Below are 19,918 nucleotides of genomic sequence, written 5' to 3'. Positions count from 1 at the left end.
CCGTGCCATTGGCCAGATCCTGTCACATGGTAGGAGGACTTGATGGCCGACGCCATCTTGTGCTCCTACCATGTGACAGGGGCTGACCAATGGCACCGGTAGCCCCTGTGACATAGTAAGGGCAAGGCTATCGGCGCCATTTTGGTTCCTGGCACCCGACGACACGAGTGCAGGAGATCGCTCCTGGACCCCCGCTGGACCCCCAGGGACTTTTGGCCAGCTTGGGGGGGCCTCCTGACCCCCACAAGACTTGCCAAAAGTCCAGCGGGGGTCCGGGAGCAACCTCCTGCACTCGGGCCGTATTGCCAGTATTCAAAATGGCACCGGCGCTATTTTGGGCCAGCCAATAAACAAAACGCGATCGGGCCCGATGGGAAAAAAACCCACATGTGAATCTGAACCGGAATCCGAACCGATTCCGATTGACATCTCTAGTCTATGGCACTGAACCAGGAAATAAAATGGATAGCTTGGATGGACCTGAGAGTCCTTATCAACCTTCAGAGTCTCTATTTCATGGGTGGGGGTGCTGCAGTTGATGATGATCTCCTGAGCACAAATGTAAGTACACTACTTTTACTGCATATTATTTTGGTTATTATTTATTTTTATTTATTTTTAATTTTTATAGACCGAAGTTCTTGTAGGAACTACAAATCAATCCGGTTTACATACAACTTTTAAATGCCCAAAAAGAGTAGGGGGCTTACATAGAACAATTGAACATAAACCACAATAAATTATTATGTTTTATGCATTTTTAATGATTATATATATATATATATATATATATATATTCAAGTGTGATTTTTACATGTATTCTTTTTTTTAATTTGTTCCCTGTTTTTTTTCCCTTCTGTGGTCTTACCACCTCTTACCAACACAGATGGCCTGCTCAGGTTACTCAGGACCTTCACTGGTCCAAGGGCTAGATATATGCTTCATAAGAACATAAGAAATTGCCATACTGGGTCAGAACAAGGGTCCATCAAGCCCAGCATCCTGTTTCCAACAGTGGCCAATCAAGGCTACAAGCACCAACACCACCAGTGTTTGGTTGCCAGATCTGAACAGTAATGGCAATCATCTTCCCTTCTTTTCTGAGTCTCAGCACATCACTTCTTTGGGATTCCCTGTGCTGCAGTAGAAAGTGCCATGACCTGAGACACAGGACTGGCTGCCTTATTACAGTATTTTATTAGTTTATTAAAAAATATATATTATTTAATGGTTTAATGCTTTTTTTGTGATGTCTCTATGCAGTGTTGTGTGAATCATTGTTGTGACATTGTTGCAATATTTGTTGTTCTCCTGCTAATGTGGTATTCTGTTTATTTAAGTAAAGTTTAGATAAAATGAATGAATAATGTACACCATATATGAATGAATTAATTTTGTATACAATATAGGGGCCTATGCAATAAAAATTGTGCAAATGCAAATGCTCACAAACAAGTTTAACATACTTGTTAAAAAGCCTCTTAAGTGAGGTGTGCAAAAAGATTTAGCATGCTTGCAGTAAAAAAAAAAAAAAAAAAGAACCATTCAAAAATGGGTAGGTTATTCTCATATATGGAAACTAGAAAATGCATTGGCTATATAGCATGAACGTGTTACTAACGAGCATGACCATTCTAAACTGAGCATGCTCAGTTCTCTTTTTCTCATGGTTCCTTCTGCAGACTTCCAAAGAGTATACAATTAACAGGCCGATACAGTAAAGTTCGCTGGACCCCCAGGGACTTTTGGCCAGCGGGGGTCCGGGAGCGATCTCGTCATCGGCTGCCAGTAATCAAAATTGTGCCGATAGCCTTTGCCCATACTATGTCACAGGGGCTACCGGCGCCATTGATCAGCCCCTGTCACATGGTAAGAGCACAAGATGGCGCCGATGGCCATGTGACAGGGGCTGACCAATGGCACTGGTAGCCCCTGTGACATAGTAATTCAGAGGCTATCAGCACCATTCTGAGCGAGGCAGGCACGCCGGGCATGGAGGGACAAATCGCTCGTGAGACCCCGCCGGACCACCAGGGATGTTGGTAAGTCTTGGGGAGGGATCGGGATGGTGGGGGGAGGGTTGTATTTATTTATGTATTTATTTAACATTTTTCTGTACCGACCTTCATGGATAAATACCATATCAGGACGGTTTACATCGAACAGGGGTAAAAAATAACTAGGTAAAGGAAGAAACAAAGTTACATTAAACGAGGACCGTGAACTTGGAAGCTTAGGTAGCTGGAAGAAAAAAGATAAAGTTAAGTTAAAAGGAGAAATAACAAATTCCGGACTAGAGATAGTTCGGATTAGAGTTAGTCCACATGTTAGAGTTGGTATCCATGCTGTCCAGGTAATCAGAGGAGTAGATAGCGTCTAATGTGTATCCTAAGGTTCTGGGAAGGCTAGGCGGAACAGCCACGTTTTGAGTCTCTTCTTAAAAGTTAGCAGGCAAGGTTCCAGCCTGAGTTCAGCAGGGAGGTTGTTCCAGATGGCTGGGCCTGCTGTCAAAAATGCTCGGTCCCTGGATGCAATGAGTCGCGTGGCTTTGGTTGGAGGGGCTTGTAGCGTTCCTTTGGATATTTCTCTCATTGGCCTTTTAGAAGTATGGAGTTTTAATGGAATTTCAAGGTCGAGATAAAGGAGATCGTATATGGATTTGTGTATTAATGATAAAGATTTGTGAAGGACTCTGTGGTTGATTGGTAACCAGTGTAGATTTCGGAGGATGGGTGTAATATGATCACTCCAGTTGGTGCTTGTTAGGATTCTGGCAGCAGCATTTTGTATCATCTGTTTTATAGTAAGTTTTAATGCTTGGGGTGGGGTTTTTTGAGCCGGTTTCTTTTTTCCCTGTTAGTTTTTTATTCGTTTGTCAAAAAAACTAACCGAGGAAAACCGAACTTTACCCCGAAGCTTCCGACTCAAAAAACGACCCGGTAGTAAAAAACGAAGCTCATCTCTGCTAGATGATACATTTAAAATTAATAATGGAAAATAATTAAGCTCTAGAAATTGTTGCTAGAAGATGTGGTGAAAGCTATTAGTATAGCTGCAATTAAAAGGGGTTTGGACAAGTTCCTGAAGGAAAAGTCCATTATTAAGATGGAGGTGCATAAATCCACTTCTTATCCCTGAGCTAAGCAGCTTGGAATCTGTCTATCCCTTGGGATGCTGCTGGGTACTTCTGACCTGGGTTGGCCTGGCCACGGTTGGAAACAGGATACTAAGACTGATGGACCTTTGGTCTGACCCAGAATTGCAAATCTTATACAATTATGCACTCAAGGATATGGGGGAGAAGATTGGCTTGGTAAGATCTCAAACTGTGACTCTGGGGGCTCTTTCTCAAGCTATTTTGAACATGGAGAGATCTTTGTCAGGCTTTATCATTACAAATGCAAGCAATGCCTCCTAAAATTAAGGAAATGGAGTCTGAAGTTATTAGTCATAATCAACAATTAAGTTTAGTTGAATTACAAGTTGGGAAAACTCAAGAAACAGACTATTTTTGCTTAAAGATAATTTGTTATTGCATGATAAGCTAGAGCATTTGGAAAATGTGCTTAGAAATTGAATATTACAGTTTTTGAATTTTTCTAAGATGCCTTCTTCTCTTTCTTTATTACTTTTGAAATGATATTTTGCTGAGAATTTAAAGATTCCAGAAAATGCTTGCTTTTCTGTCTCTGATGCCTATTACATTTTTCTCACAACTGGGACTGGGAAATACGTCTATGGCTCCTCAATTTTCTTTGGATCTTTTCAAGGTCTTAGAGCAGGAAGATTTGGATAAGCTTGAATATACAAAACTTATTGTAAAGTTTGTTCTGGAGTCAGACAAAGATTATGTGTTTAAACTTTTTTTTTCCAATAGAAAACTGTTCGTTTCCTTAATTCTAAAATTTGAATTTTTCCAGCAGTGGCTCAAAGTACTCAAAGGTGAGGAAACTATTTTTAGTTAAAATGTCGTTTTGCAGCTTGGTGCTACATTTATGTTAAATTACCTGTATAAATGTATTGTTAAGTATCAAGGTTTAAAATATGTTGTTTTTTGATTCCCCAGCTCTAAACTGGGCCCTGATGAGAACCCTTTGATTGGTTTCCTTGATGGAAGTTTTGCATAGACATATTGATTTGACTATACCCTTGCATGTTTCTCACTATTCATTTTGATTGAGGTATATTGTAGACTTTTTGTGGACATTGAAAAGCATCATCTACTTAATTTTTTCTTAAGTTGTTTCTATTTTTCTATATCTGCTGGACGTCTCATTTTGAATCAAGTTTTCTTGAGTTGTAGTTAAAACTATAAATCATTTTTTAAAATGTTGGGAAAAATATCTCATAGTGTAGGTCTGTTATCATTTCAGAATGAAATTATTTCCTCTGAAGATGAACATTAAAGAAAAGTAATCACAAAGTATTGTTCTCCATGGAAGATTTAAGCTTTCAAAAATAGTTCTTATATTTTGAGAGCAGTGGAGAAAACTAAACCAGACCTGATCTCCAACTTCTCTGTGTACTCAGGCCAGGAGTATTTCAGGAGGGATATGGTGGATTCTTTCTGCCATCCTAAATCCCATTGCCACTCCTTGTGACCTCGGGCAAGTCCCTTTACCGTCCATTGCCTCAGGTAGACAGTTAGGAACTGATGTAATAGCCTGTCACGGGTTTTTGCGCATGTATTTGCATGTGGTTTTCCATGCTAATCTTATGTGTGTATGTAATAAAGCATTTAGGGTGGATAAAACGCATGCACAAACCCACTCAAAAACCCACAGCAGGTTAGCAAATGGCATGTAAAGGAGGCAATTATCTATTAAAGGGCAAGGAAGCCACGTTAGCAGGGAGAATGGTTATTGGGGGATTTTTTTAAGTGGATTTTTTAGCACCTACATCAGAGCAGGAGTTAAGTAAAATGCCTCTCTGGAGGCGAAGAATAACAACTGCAGAAGCCTTACAGTGTGGCAGAAGAGAGAGGTCAGAGGGGGAACAGGCTGCGAGAAGCCAGTTTAAAGCTGAGGAAGAGAGGAGGGCCTGAGAGGATCAGGTTGTCCTACCTCAAGCTGCTTGCAGAAGGCACTCAGACAGCAGGTATCCAACCTGAGGACAATGCTGCTGGGGATGGTAGAGACTGATGGTCCATACCTGTAGACAGAGTTCCAGGGCTATTCTCAGTCTGTATGAAGAAAGCCTCTTAACAGACCACGGACATGACATTCTGGGCCTGTTCAGGCTTTTTGGAGCCTTACCCTTCCATCTGCACTATATTTCCTGTCCTCACCGGTCTCTGCCATTATAGCTCCCATGCAGTAAGAGTCAGATCATGAAGGGGTTAGACAATTGCTGTGCCCACCTTTATTCCCACTCCTGGACCACTAACCTCTTCACTGTCATGAAAAGGGAAGGCTTTTGCCCTGAGAATCAATCATGGGTCTCCACTAGCCAATAATAAAAGTGGGTTTCTGCATGGATTTCTGTGCAGATCTCTACATAGGACCTTGATCACATGTATCTCTGCGTGTATTTGGTTTGCACAGATTCTCTGCATGCATCTAATTTGCATACCCTTCCTTTATTGCAGCCCGCAGGACCACTTGATTTTGCAGTGTGCGCTCAAAAAAATAGGCACAGAACAATGGTGCCAATTTCAGTGCGGGTCTTTTTTCATTACATTACATTACATTACATTTCATTACATTACATTGTAAACTCTCTGGGGATAGGGAAAATACCTGCAGTACCTGAATGTAATCCACTTTGAAGTGCCGAAAAGCGGAATAAAGACAAAGAAATTAAAAAATAAATAAATAAGATGATGGTAACAGGGCTAGGGATGTAGTGCGGGACTTCACAAGCAGCCATCGCAGCCACAGGACGTCACTGTGTTGCCTGGTCTATGACAGAGAGCTAGAAAAAGAGAATAAAAGAGGAGGAGAGTCCAGGAATGGAGCATGAAAGCCCTTTGGTCCTGAGACTTATGCTACCCTGCCAACTTACTGTTGCAGATCCCCCTCTAGCCTATTGCCACCGGACAGTCCAGATCGGAGGGGGACACTGTGTAGGATTAGGGGATAACGGTCAGAATTTAGAAAATGCGGTGAAAAGAGACCTGGTAGTAAAAGCAAAGACATATTATAGGAACAGTTTTACGAAATTCTGCATGCATTGCATTCTATGGTTATGGCATACACCCGCAGTACTGTTTAAACAGAAGTACTGTTTTCACCATTTTAGTGCTTGATTTAGCGATGTTTTAAAGAACAAATACAAATAGTGATTTAAAAAAAAAAAAAAAAGTATTTCTGCTTTGCTACGAAGAAATATTTGTTAAGTACTAGAAATCTACTTGGTTACGCCTGCTATCCTGGACCTAAACTCACAGGAGTTATACTGAATTGCTTGCACGGAGAGTTCGGTGCTAGTACTGATCTGATACATTTAATATCCGAGTACCGCAGCAGGACGGGGGAGGCAAAATACAGTGTTGAGGGCATATTAATGCAAGCCACGCGGCTCATTTAGAACTTCCGGTGTGTAATCAACAGACGCAAGAATGGAGTCGAGAAAAATGCCAAGTTGATATTTTAAGGTGCGTCCGTTTGGGACACGAAACCATTTTTTGTTTTGCTCGTTCCTTTTTTGGTGGGGGATGGGGGGACTTTAATTTTTTTTTTCTTATCCCTGGCAATCACTTGATTACAGGGGGGGAGCAGGACTTGAAATAGAACGAAAATACTGTCATAAAACCAGCAAAGCACCAATGCTTTTGTTTTAGTAGCCCTGTGTAAACTCTGCTTGGCTCATTGATTTGGGATCAAAGTCGGAAAGGTGTGTTTTTGACTCAAGGACCGGATAATAAGAGCTGCTAGGGCTCCTAGTTTGGATTGAATGGAAATGTTAAAGGTACTTTACAAGCATATAAGGTTTTTGGCGTCAGGTTAAAGATAAAAATCTTTTTTTTTTTTTTTTTCGTTTTATTCATGACTGTCCTGAATTCAGAGTATACTTTTACAAAGATCTGAAGAAATGCTTCAATACAGGTTTTTTGAATAACCATTTTTTGTTCACATTATACGGTTCTGATTCACTAAATTTCGACTGTATAATATTGGAAAATGTCTACAGGGATTATGGACCCCCATGACCACCTAGAAATGTAGGAAAGGTTTATAATTTACTACAGACTCGGTTCTTGTCAGCTATGATGTGGAAACAAAAATAAAAAGAAACAAGTTGCACATAATACTAAGAACTAGATGAAAGGGAAGGGGAAGGGGATGATGTGAATACATTTTCAGGCTAGATATATAGGTGGTTTTGATACTTTTTCCCCCCCCATTACAATTATTGAAAGCAGATCGGTAACACGGTCAAAGTTCAGTCAGTATTGTAATAAATGTTTTCCATTTTAGAGCCAAGAAAAAATCTGAGAAAGCAAGGTTTTGTGAAAGGTTCTACTGAAAACACTGAGAAAGTATTTAAGTAACACTAAGGAATAATAGGGTTCTGTTGTATATAGGAACTGCTCTATGTACGAATGCCAGAAAAAAAACGTATTTGATTTTAAGATAGTGTACAAAATAATAATGATGACTGGTAGTAACTATATTAATATAACTCACTCCCCATTAACCTCGACTACAGTTTCATTTGGGGTTTTAGGGCATATATTTTGACTTCTGTGAGCAAGTTAATTTTGACAACATCTGAAACCTTGTTAAATGATATTCGGCAACATTAGGTAACACTTTTTAAATATGAGAAAAAAAAAAACTTACCATTGTGAGTCTGAATCAAGGAAGACAATTTATCCTGACCACCTTATCCCAGTATATTTTTAATTCTATTGGCATTATAATGGCCTATAGCTGCCAAGAAAAGCTAATTTAAAAAATAATAATAATAATCACAACAGGATTAGGAAGTGTTTCGGTCCGATCCACTTAATTTCCACTTTGTCTGATGAAAAGAGCTCCAGCCCTGACCGCTTTTATGAGTGCCAGTGACTTAATATTTGTTCACAATATTTGTTTTCATACCATGTAGAAAACTCTGGGCCTTGGAGCAGACACCATTTAGGAACATTAATAAGAAAAGAAAACGAATGTGGGAATTTGTGTACTAACCAAATTAAATTATCTACACCCCAAAATCCTGGCTTGTCGTGGAAATCATATGCATGGAAGAGGAAACGGATCTGTTGTATGACTTTGCTAATAAAATCATCCCTCAGTCTCATTGACACTAGTCACAAAGTATTATTTCATGGATTAATTTAAAAACAGAAAGGAAAAATAACGTGCTCGCCAATGGCGGAAGCAGTTATGCATTTAAAGGAGTAATCAACTTTGCCAGTTACATAGTTTATAAACTGGGATCGTACTTAAATTGAAATTCCCTATCTCAGGTAATTCTCTCTCTCTTTCTGTGCAGGGCACTGATTTTATTACTTTAGTAGTTTAAAAAAAAACAGCATTCTTTTTGTAATTTAACTTTTCAGTTGGCATATTGAGAACAAAATCATACGTTTCAGAGTATAGTGAAATAGCATAAATTAAACAGTGCAATAACGGTCAAGTTCGTTCGGTATCAGAGCTCGCCAAACCTTTTCCTCTGCCGCTAGGACTGCAGGCGGTCGCTGCCGCTAAATTATTGTTTTTCATTCCTGCGGTTTATTCTGAAACTTAAATTACCTGACGACAAAGTCGATTTTCCCTCATTTGCCCTGTTGCCAGGAGATGGAGGCATATTCCGAAGTCCTAACCTGAGACATTCTTGCAGGGCCCTATTAAAGAGCTTTTAATGCACTGAGGGAAAGTAAGGTCCACAATGTTGTCTTGCAATCGGAATTGTGTCTTAGATCAAATAGGGATCACAACGGAGCAATGCCAAACTGACCACAGACTGTCGGGATTTGTCATTTTTTTAATCTGACGTTTTGAATTTTGGGTTTTCTTCCCGATTTCATGGAGTTCTGTCCTTTCCTCAATGTCCACTATCCCTCCCTACCAAGGTAAATTATTCTGGCTTGGTTATCGTAGGTGCCACACAAACTGTGAAATCTGTTGCCAGCAGGTGACTAGCATGGGGGGAGGGAAGGATTTAAACGAGGTTTGCACAAGTTAGAGGAAAAATTCATAAAGCATTATTAGCCGGGTATGCTGCTAATGGGATCTGTCGGGGGTTGTGACCCAGACTGGCCACTGTCTGAGACAGAATGCTAGGCGGACCCTGCATGGCACTTCTTGTTTTCTGGTTCTATGCAAGACAGTATTCCAGAATAAATAGACTGCAGTTCCCACTTTTCAACAGCACAAGAAGCGCTAGTTAAATTGCTATATGATCTGTAGGGCCACATCATCTCTTAATTTCTCTAAAGCAGCAGCATCTGTTTCCGTGATTTACAGCAGCCTCCTCCTGCAAGTGGGCAGCACGCAAACCCCTAGGAGGCGGCCAGAGCGCTGCCCAGACCTGCAGCGCTCTCCCAGCCGGGTGACGTACTTGTCCACCTGCGCGCAAACCAATCTGAGGGCGCGATTTTCCAAAGGTTTCTTTGCATATTTGTACATAAACGTGTGATAATAACTGCGCAAACATAGGCTCTTTAAAAGGAGCGGCTATTAAGCCTTCCATAAAGGCAGATTTCACGCAATCTAATAGTTATACCCTTGTCCGTACACATAATTAAAAAGTAGTAGGTTTCATGCTGGATGGATTAATCTGCCCCGCTAGAAGTTTCCTCTTTTATACTCAAACCTTCATACTCTGTTAAGAAAAAGCATGTGCACAACACTGACTGTATAAAACAACAACAACAAAAAAAGTCTTGCCCCTTTAACTTGGGAGGTAGCTGGAGGTTTTGCTGTCAAAACAATTAATGTGCAATAAAAACTCGCTATGCACCTATGCATATACTTTATTTTGTTTTTATTTGTAAAAGTGCAAAAAATATACAAAATGTTTTACAAAACTTGTAACAAACATTGAAGCACGTGGAAACTGTACATGTACACACCAATTTTTTTTAAATTCACATTTTATGCAACAATGATCTCTTAAAGATCTAATAATTTCTGTCCTAAGGTTAAAAAAAACCCATCTAACATTTTAAATGCAGCAAAACAATGATCTATATTTTTGCACATTGTCATTCAAGGAAATCACCAAAACACTCGGAGGACAGATTAAGATAGTATGGCACTGCTGCGCACTTGGAATTACATATTTTAAATAAATTACATAAATAAGAGTAGAACACACTCTTAAGTACAAGTCTTTCAATTAAAGCTCGAAAACGAACCTGACTTTGTTCCATATTAAAACCAAAGCAGTGGAACACTGTAGGTTATTAACTGGAATCAACGGCCCTTCACACGTTGGAGTAATTGCAGTAATATACAGCAGAACTTGCATCTGAAAGGACAGAAGAAGTCAGGTTATCTGCACTGGGCAAATTGGTCTCATGCCCATGGAAGACCAGGCCAGGCTCTGATTTACCAGAGACAAAATGCAGGTATTGCTCGAATTCACTGCGATCTACATCTCCCAAGAGCTCGGCCTGCTGCATGGGCCCAAGGTTGTCCATGGGGTGGGACTCGGGGGGAGGAGAAGGCTGCCCGGCTTGCTGTGCCTGGTGATTTCTCGGATTGCCAGGAGAGCACAGCGGGTTATAGTAAATGTGCGGCGAGGCCTGATATCCCATCACACCCTGGACGGAGTTTACCTGCATCATCTGATCACTCTGGGACAGCTGCCTGCGCAGCGTGGAGTTGCTCTGACCTTCCTGCTGGGAAGGGTAGTCGCCAGTTTGATGGTAGTTGTAAGGCATTATCTGGCAATTCTCCTGCAGATGGGATGTAAAAAACACGGGATCCGTCTCAATCATGTCCAGAGGGGAAGTCTCGGGAGTAGGTAGGTTGTAGCTGTCATAGTGCGGGGCCATGGCCTGGCAGTCCCTGTACGGGTTCATTGGGAGCAGCTGGCTGTGCTGGACTGGGTGATAGTCCGGTTCGTGGTAGCCCAAGCCCTCCAGGCACATTCTGCCCTCGCTCCCCAACCTGCCTCCTTGCTGCTCCGAGATGCCGTGGACGAAGCCCGGCTCTGCTCGCTTAATTCTCTTCACTTGCTTTCTCCTTCTCGGTCTGTATTTGTAGTTCGGGTGATCCTGCATGTGCTGGACCCTCAGTCTCTCAGCCTCTTCCACGAACGGTCTCTTTTCCACCAGGGACAGAGCTTTCCAGGACTTGCCTACCGAGCAAAATATTACAATCACTTGCAAACAGATCGAAGGTAAAAAATCTATAAGCAGGTACCTTTTGGTTGGTTTAATTTGTTACATTTCTCTCTAGCTTTTCGGAGTCAACATGCCACACTTTTTTATTAGGACTGTCTCTGACTAGATTTTATGATAGAAGTTGTATACTTTGTGTAAACCGTATACTAAAATTGTATACAAGTACATGGTTTTGTTTATATTTACTTAAGTTAAATTGCTTAATTGTGTTATTTTATTTGCTATTCTTTTACTGTTTTAGCCAATTGTATTCGGCTTTGTAAGTGGCCTTGAGCATCCGTAGAAAGGCAAGTGAAATATGGAATTAAGTACAAAATTAAATAAATACATCAAAACAGATCAAAGCACTTGAAGCTCAAAGCTGTCCAAATCGTGTTGTGCCAAAGAGTGAAGAATAACAAATGACAGTTTTCTACATTATTGCAATTATTTTGTATTTATAGTTTGTATAACCCCCCAGCTAACATACTCATGGCACACAAGTTTGGTGAAGCAATAAGAGTTTCTGGTTCCAGTAGCAGCGGCTGCCTCAGGCGGAGAGGACGCACTTACCCAGCATCTTGCTCAGTTCGGCGTTGTGCAGGTCCGGGTTCTGCTGCGCCAGCCTCTTGCGCTCGTCCTTAGCCCAGACCATGAAGGCGTTCATGGGGCGGCGGATGCGCGGCTCCGCTTTGCCGGCGCGGTTGCCGGCTGCCGCCTCGCTCTTCAGCTTCCCGTCTGCCAGGGGGCTCAGGGACTCGGCCCACTGGCAGTGACCCACCGCCGGCATCATCCTCGGCACCGAGCACCGGCCCTGGCTCTGCTCGTCACTGCCGTAGCCCGCATCGGGGCTGCTCATCGCTGGCCCGGGGCTCGGGAGGGACAGTGCTCAGTGCGCGGCCGGACTTAGCGCGCGGGGGTGGCCTGGCCCCTGACGGCAGGGGGAGGGGGGGGGTGGGGGGTGGGAAGGGGAGATTCCTTGCCGGTGCTCTGCCCGAGATCGGCGACTCTTGCCACCTCAGGCCCCGGCAGAGACTTCGAGTTCCCGGGGCACGCAAGCCGTAGGAGGCTTTAACCAGAGCTCCGACCAATCAGGGTTCGAGGGGCGGGGACTTCACGGGAAAGGTGTGAGGAGGCAGGGAGGACCCGGGGCTCCGCCCCTTTTGGGGATGTCACCCTTAATCCAGCTGGGCAGACCTCTGTCTCCTGCCCCCTCGATCGCAGGCTGCACCTGTATTGTGTGCTGAAGGCTCCGGGAGAACAGCAAGGGGAGGCAACTTGTATTAGATCCTTCCTGCTAAAGTCTACAGTTAATAGTTTATGAAGCACAGACATTCACATGTGAATTAAATTACAGCGAATTGTGAACTTTATGGCGTCTCTCTCTCTACCATTATTTATGGCTGGAATTCAGTAAATTCTAACTTGTTGAAATAAAACATTTAGCAGAATAACGGACAAATCCAGACAGGCTCTCCAAATCACGGTACATTTTTTTTCGTTCGCTCTTTATTTTCTGTTCGAGTGTTGATATTGTAACGAACTATAAGAAAAAGAAAATTCCTTCAAACAGAATAGTTTCTTAGTAACTTCCGTTGGGTTTACATGGCCCGTTAATTTACACATTGATTTCCAAGACCTACGAATTCATAGTACAGTTCACCACGCTTAATTTAAACAAACTATTTAAAGAAAAATAGATCTGTTAATTTCAATTCTGGATTACTGATGAATTTGGAATTTATTTACTTATTTTTTGCAGAGATTAAACATATATTTGTATTATATCTGATTTTACTTTACCTCCACGCTAGCTAAGGCGTGAGTGAAACACACAGCCACAATCTCAGTGCAAGTACCCAAAGAGAGACGAACCTTACGGAATTATTATTTTGTGCCGGTACGGTTTTACGTTGTTTGCGCTTTAGTGCTTATCAGAAAATCCCACGAGTTTGCAGGAGATCAAACACTTTTGTTTGATTAATGACTTCTCTGTTTGGACAGCTAGACAGACAAATCAACAACACAAGGCATGAGTGGATCTTGTCTTGGCAAGCCTCGTACCTAAGACTACAATGTTAGTTGAAGTGAAGGGGGTTTTATCTTCCAAATTGTTCTCTCTTTTTGTGTTTAGCGGGGAAAATCGGTTGGAAAATTAAGGCCTATGGAGCAGCAGCCTAGGAAATAATGATATTCTTAATTCAACTGGCAGTTAAAACAAACACAATTGCTATAATCTACATGTATTCTTTCTGATTTTCATGTCATGCCTGTAGAGATATTAGCACCAAAAAAATTGTGCTAGCTCTTCCTACTTAGCCTCTCTCACCGGTAGGAGTCTAAGTAAATCAGAAGAATGCAACTTTTGATACTTCTGCTCAGAACATAGTGCACCCATCAAACTGACAAGTAAAGAATGAAGCTTGGACTGCAAATATATCTGAAAAAAATAGGGTGTGATTATAATAAAAGGCACATTTTTAGCTGCTATGGTAAAACAGAAATCATAATATAGCGCAGGACAACTTCAGAGGACCAAGGAATACCCAGAAGAATGAGCAACAAAATCATGGATATTTTGTAGTCTAGGTACTATTACTACTTTAATCTGTGTGTCAGTTATCTGGAGGTTTGGCAGTAGAAAGGAAACCATTGATGGAAGAAGTCCTGCCTGTAAAGGTTGGCAGTGTGGGGGCCCAGTAATGGAAGCCAGACTCCTCCTTACTCTTGAAACCAGTCAAAGCATCTATTCTTTACTTTATTTCCAATTTTCTGCTTCCCCTACAAAGCAGAGTACAGATGATGTCTAAAAATTCAAATCAGAATGCCATAGACACAATGCGGATTATAATTACTACCTATATAAAATTACACTTTTAGAAGGTTAAATAGTGGATTACGGGATTTTATTAATTTCGTATAAAAGAAAGCTGTTTACTGCCATTATTAAATAGTTCGATTGCTGTTCAGCGATGTACATAAACCCTGATTCATTCAATCTGCTAATTCATAGTTTAAGCACCTTTAAGCATAGTTTAAGCACCTGTTTAATTACCAATTTTTTTTGTGTGAAAGAGGGCCCTCGTTCCTTCGCATTGACACCTTTTTTCATTGTATAGTATATTCAACATAAATAGCGCTTCGGAAAGGCATTCCGATCATTTTATCCTTTACAGGTTTAGCGGAATAAACTGCTTGTATACCAGTTTCTCTGACCGTTTGGGTTTTCAGTCTGAAAGGTCCCTGAATACAAGATAATAATAAAACAGACTTGATGCAATGGTTGGGGTGAGGAAGGAGCATGGCAATTCAATTAGTATTTAATGTATTTTTTATGTATCAAAATCATTCGACTAGGAATTAGTAATTACTTCTAGCATATCTGCTTTTGCAACTAAAGGAAGTCTGAAAATTATGGTATTTCATACAAAGTATCTGCTTTGTTCTCGATACAGGTTTAATTATGTTTTTCATGATTATCTCCTAGTTATCAATCTGAATTTGTCAGTGGACTCAACCCGCTGTTTCAGTAAGGTCTCATCACCTTGAAAGGGAGTCAAGAATTTAGATCTCTAAAGAAGCCTAAAAATGTGCTGGCAACTATGAGACCTCGAAGATAAGAAAGCCTGCACAAGGCTGCATTCAGATCTGGAATATAAAAATAGTGCGATATCCCTATTAGTTCAATTGACTGCAACAGCTATAAAGGTGAAAAACAAGAAAAAATAAATAAAATGTGATACCTTTTTATTGGACTAACTTATTTTTTACTTTCAAAAGCTCGTCAAGAAATGTATTATTAGTCCAAATAAAGGGTATCCCCTTATAATGTTCTCATTTTATTGACTTTTATTTCTGTGCAGATCTTGATTAGAAACCCAAAGCGTGGTCCCCCTTTTCAGTGCGGTACAAAAACTAAGAAGGGAATATGCCACTATCCAGAAAGCAGCAGCCTCTGGAGTGTTTCCAACAAACTCTCAGACGCCGCACGGCCCTTCCCTCCTCCATTGGATGGCGAGTTACGGAAAGAAAAAGCACTCGAGCAGTAATCCAGGGTCTTAAACGGCTCGGCCCGCGACAGGTGGATTTCGGGAGGCCGCGCTCGATGCGCTCAGCGGCGGGAGGAACCTTTACGGGTCCGCCCCAAGCGGAAGTCCTGCCCTTTGCCCTGTGCTGAGCTGCAGGCGCGAGGCTGCTCCCACCCCCCGCCCCCTGGCGTCCCGGAGTTCGTCCCCTCCCTCCCCGACTTGGGATCTGAAGTAGGAGGAGGGGGGCCGGACCGGCAAAAGCCGAGCCGCTGATTGGTCCCAGAATCCGACAGGAAGGCGGCGAGGGTACTGGGAAAAGTGTGGGCAGGGGGGGGGGGGGTGTCTCTCATTACCCGGATATAATGAGTGGGGGGCGGGGGCGACCGCTATTTGAGAAGATCGTTTCAATGCAAAAGGAAAGGGGGTTAGGCTGAACTGCGGTAATTTGAAGTTCAAGGGCAGTTGGTCGGGCCGAGAACAATTTCTCTGGAAACCCTCAGGAATTGACCTCCCCCGCGCCTGAATGGCCAGGTTTCCTCGTGAACGCTCGTTTCCCTCCCTCCGGGGCCGGATTTGGTGCCTATAGGCCGAGGTGGCGCCCCCGTAAGGCAGTGCCTGCATGCTGCTGCTGCTGCTGCTGCTGCTGCTCCCAAAGCTCCTGGAAGCAGGCGCTTCTTTGGCCTGGATATTTGGCGCCTTAGGCAGTTGCCGATGCCCAAAGCCGGGCCTGGCCCCCACCCTGTATTACAAGCCTGCAGTTAGGCCTGGCAGATCGGGTTACTACACCCGGGTCCCACCCCCGCCCCTTTCCTTCCCCTCCATCCCGCCATCAGGGGGCCCTTGGACACAATTCTTGTAGCAGCAGAGGGTAAGCCTGCATGCTGTTGTGTGAGGGGGTTGGGAGTTCAGGAGGCAGGGTAAGAGATGTGACCCTGTGGTGAGACAAGGAGGGCTGGAAGAGCGAGGTGAGAAAGGAATGAAGGGAAGGGGAAGGGAGGGAAAGGTGATGACCAGGGGTGTGAGAGTGGGGATGGAGAGAGAGATGCAGGAGTGAGAAGGAAAGGGATAATTGAATGGGGTGAAGAGGGATGGAGGATCAAAAGAGGGATGGGATTGGAGTGTTGGGGGGGGGGGATGAAAAATAATGACAGATGGGGTGTGAGTGAGGAGTAAAATGTGAAAGACTGAAGAGGGAAGAGGAGAGGAGGGAGGGGACATGCCAGAGAGTAGATGGAAGGGACGAGTGTGGCATGAACAGGGCCCATGCAAGGGTTTGCAGTGCCCTAGGTAGACCAATGTGACACCCCGTCTCCCCCAAATCCACCCTGAGTTGAAAGTGCCCTCTGACAGTGGTAGATATATAGCATTATGGTTACCCTCTTATAGTTCTCTCTCTCAAACTAGTGAGTGCGCTGTGATTGCTGTCACTCCTTTATATTTTGAAAAGCCGCTCTTGATTACCTGGTGGCTCCGCACATGCTGTCACTGCCCTAGGCAGTCGCCTGTTCCTGTCCAATGGTCACTCTGGCCCTGGGCATGAAATACTTTAGTGGAAAAAGAAAACCAGAGATTGAGAAGGAATGGGTAAAGAGCAGAATGGATGGGTTTGAGGGACATGAGCTATGAAAGATTAGAGTGGAGAGAGAAAAGGAGATACTGTGAGAATAGAAGCAGTTAAGGTGCCAGCACAGTCTGTAGGGAGAGGAGGGACTAAAAGGAGAGAAAAGAAAAACGGAAAGGAAGTGAGAGGAAAAGGAATGAAAAACAAAAAAGGGGAAACAATGGAAAAAATATAATTTTGATTGGATGCAATTAGAAAATATTTTATTTTAAAGAAACATTTTTAAAACTTGATATCATCGGCTCAATGTGCTCTGATCAAAGAAGCAAACAGAATGTTAGGAATTATTAAGAAGGGAATGGCAAATAAAATGATGCCTCTGTATTACTCCATGGTGAGACAGCATCTTAAATACTGTGTTTAATTCTGGTCGCTGCATATCAAAAATGATAAAGTAGTTGTACTGGGGAAAGTGCAGAGAAGGGCGACCAAAATGATAAGTGGCATGGAACGGCTGCCCTATGAGGAAAGGCTAAGGAAGTTAGGACTGTTCAGTTGGGAGAAGAGGCGGAATGAGGGGGGATATGATAGAGGTCTTCAAAATTATGAAAGGAATTGAAAAAGTTAATGTAAATTGGTTATTTACTCTCTCAGATAATAGAAGGACCAGAGGGCAGTCCATGAAGTTAGCAAGTAGCTCATTTAAACCAAATTGAAGAAAATTCTTTTTCATTCAGCGCATAGTTAAGCTCTGGAATTCATCACCAGGGGATGTGGCGACGGCAGTTAGTGTAGGTGGGTTTAAAAAAGGTTTGGATAAGTTCCTAGAGGAAAAATCCATAAACTGCTATTATTTAATAAGCAATTGTAACTTGAGATTTATTTAATGTTTGGGATCTTGCCAGGTATTTGTGACTTGGATCGGCCACTGTTGGAAAAAGGGTACTGGGCTTAATGGACCCTTGGTCTGGCCCAGTATGGCATATATTATGTTCTTATGATATTCCATAAAATTGTGTTTTGCATATACAACTGTATGTAAATTCATGTAAATGTGCTACAGAATAGCCACAGAATTTTGAAAACTGCCACAGACGTTTCTAACCCTTACCACTGAATTTGCTCTGAGTTGTTACAGGAAACCTGGGGCCTTGATTATCAGTGTGTCTATGAGGGATTCTCAGTTTCTGCTCAGTAAAAACTTGTTTCTATTTCAGTCCCAGTGCTGGAACTGCAGCTCCCAGCGTTATCAGAATCAGCCACAAATGCCACATGAAAAGCAGCAAACATCCGCAGGGTTTCCTGTCAAATCTTAGCATTTTTCAACAGAGCAGCTTTAGAAAAAATGTATTTAAGACAATAACCTCATGTCACCATGCTTCAGTTCCAGAGATTTCAGATTCAAAAAAGCTTTATTGGCATAATAATTTATTTGCTGCTAATAATATTCAGTTCTCAGACTTATCGAAAAAATGAGTTGAATATCTTTTGCAATATAAAGCATTTCTAATTGCTAAATAATGCAAACCATCTAATTTGGACAGCGATCCAAGGAAAAAATAAATGCGTCCTGGTAAATAATAATTAACTGTTCTCTTAAAACAATGGAATAAAAAGAAATGGTATTGTACAGGCTGTATAAATTTTTATGACTTGCTTCCTACACATTACTCTTGTGTTTTGTTTTGTTTTTATAAAGAATTTAACGAATTCAAGTCTAGCCTGTCTTGGATTCTGTAGTTTTGAAGGTTTAAAAACAGCCTTTGTAAACTTGCACTTGCTGTTGAGTTTCTGGATGTTTATACTGCACCAAAGGAATTTGTGCACATGTGTTCACTGTATCATAATGCAGATCACACTGCTTATTATTTATCACACTGTGTAAGATATCTGAAGAAAAAAAAGAGCAAGAGGTATCAGTATGTGCTCTGCTAGTGGCAAATTATTTACTCTTACCGCTCTACAAAGAGGTTTTAGAGTTAGTGTGGCTAGTTCTCGAAAACATCACCCAGCTTGTAGCAGCAGTCAAGAAGGCTAACAACAACAAGATAAAACTTATTAAAGAGAGTTACAAAGTTGAGTATGTGATAGTGCCAGGCCACAAATCCAAGGAGCACCCCCACCTTGAACCCTCTGTGCAGAGGAAGGCAAAAAGATGCAGAGGAATTCAGCCAAAGATGGTCAGGATTACGTAACAACGCACTCCTGCAAGAATTAGGATTCTGGTAACTGATGGGAGATATGAGACAGATATACACAAATCCTGAAAAGTATATTATCATGCTAGCACAATGCAGTCCAACATCATTACTCTTTACTGCTGTGTTGTGTCATGCTGGGCTGTACATTTTAGTTCTGGACAGATGTTTTATCTGATGCTGAAGTTATGCTCATTTGAACACATTTCCAAAATGAATTGCCCAGAGCCTGATGCTATAAATAGAACTGAAAATATCCTGGGCCATCAGGAAAACAGGTAGGAACAAAAGAAGTTTTCCCACACAGTAAGACGGGCAATTAGGAAGTGTACAAAGTGGTCCTGATGTGGACAATTTGTAAGCTAAGCCACAAACATTGAATTTATTTATTTATTTTTTTCAAAGTTGAGGAAGCCTATTAAACACAGAATGATCCAATTCCCATGCTTTGTAGCAGCAACAGTGCATTCCCCATGACACAGAAACAAAGAAGTCTTAGTGAACTGGGCCCTTAGCGAGTTAAGAATGCATTGCATTAAACTATATTTAGTGTTTATTTTTGTTTATTAACTGCTTGACCCACATATGTATATATATTTTAAACAATATAAAGGAAAAAAGTAATAAATTGTAAATTTCAAGCAATTTGTTTTTATTTTATATCATAGTACACTGATCATAGTACTATTGATTCTGTGCTCGAAAACATTTTTTTAAAGTTCATTTTATTTACACTTTTGTCATAACAAATAGCACATATCCATATAATAGAATCCCCCCCATCACCCACACACATATATACACAAATGTAGAAAATGACAAAAGGGCTAGCAAAAGGGGTGTATGCAAAAGT

The 19,918-nt window shown here is 41.8% G+C and overlaps 1 protein-coding gene across 1 annotated transcript; it reads right to left on the bottom strand.

The window, feature by feature from the left end:
* Positions 1 to 9,914: 9,914 nt before the first annotated feature.
* LOC115085363 (transcription factor Sox-17-alpha-A-like) lies at positions 9,915 to 12,312 on the bottom strand. The gene is made up of 2 exons (XM_029591281.1): positions 11,852 to 12,312; positions 9,915 to 11,253 (listed from the first exon to the last, which is right to left on the bottom strand). Exons 1-2 carry the CDS (start codon positions 12,135 to 12,137, stop codon positions 10,376 to 10,378), a joined length of 1,164 nt encoding a protein of 387 aa, XP_029447141.1. The 5' UTR covers positions 12,138 to 12,312; the 3' UTR covers positions 9,915 to 10,375.
* Between the last annotated feature and the right edge of the window lie 7,606 nt (positions 12,313 to 19,918).

The sequence above is a fragment of the Rhinatrema bivittatum genome, chromosome 2 (genome assembly GCF_901001135.1).
Source record: "Rhinatrema bivittatum chromosome 2, aRhiBiv1.1, whole genome shotgun sequence".
NCBI lineage: Eukaryota > Metazoa > Chordata > Amphibia > Gymnophiona > Rhinatrematidae > Rhinatrema > Rhinatrema bivittatum.
This window is presented reverse-complemented; position numbering and strand designations above follow the sequence as displayed.

What these genes read in the sequence shown, in the direction of transcription:
- LOC115085363 (XM_029591281.1), bottom strand. Translation starts at nt 12,137, where the DNA reads ATGAGCAGCCCCGATGCGGGCTACGGCAGTGACGAGCAGAGCCAGGGC. An exon ending in CGAACTGAGCAAGATGCTGG is followed by an intron (nt 11,254 to 11,851) that starts GTAAGTGCGTCC and finishes TTTGCTCGGTAG; the next exon opens with GCAAGTCCTGGAAAGCTCTG.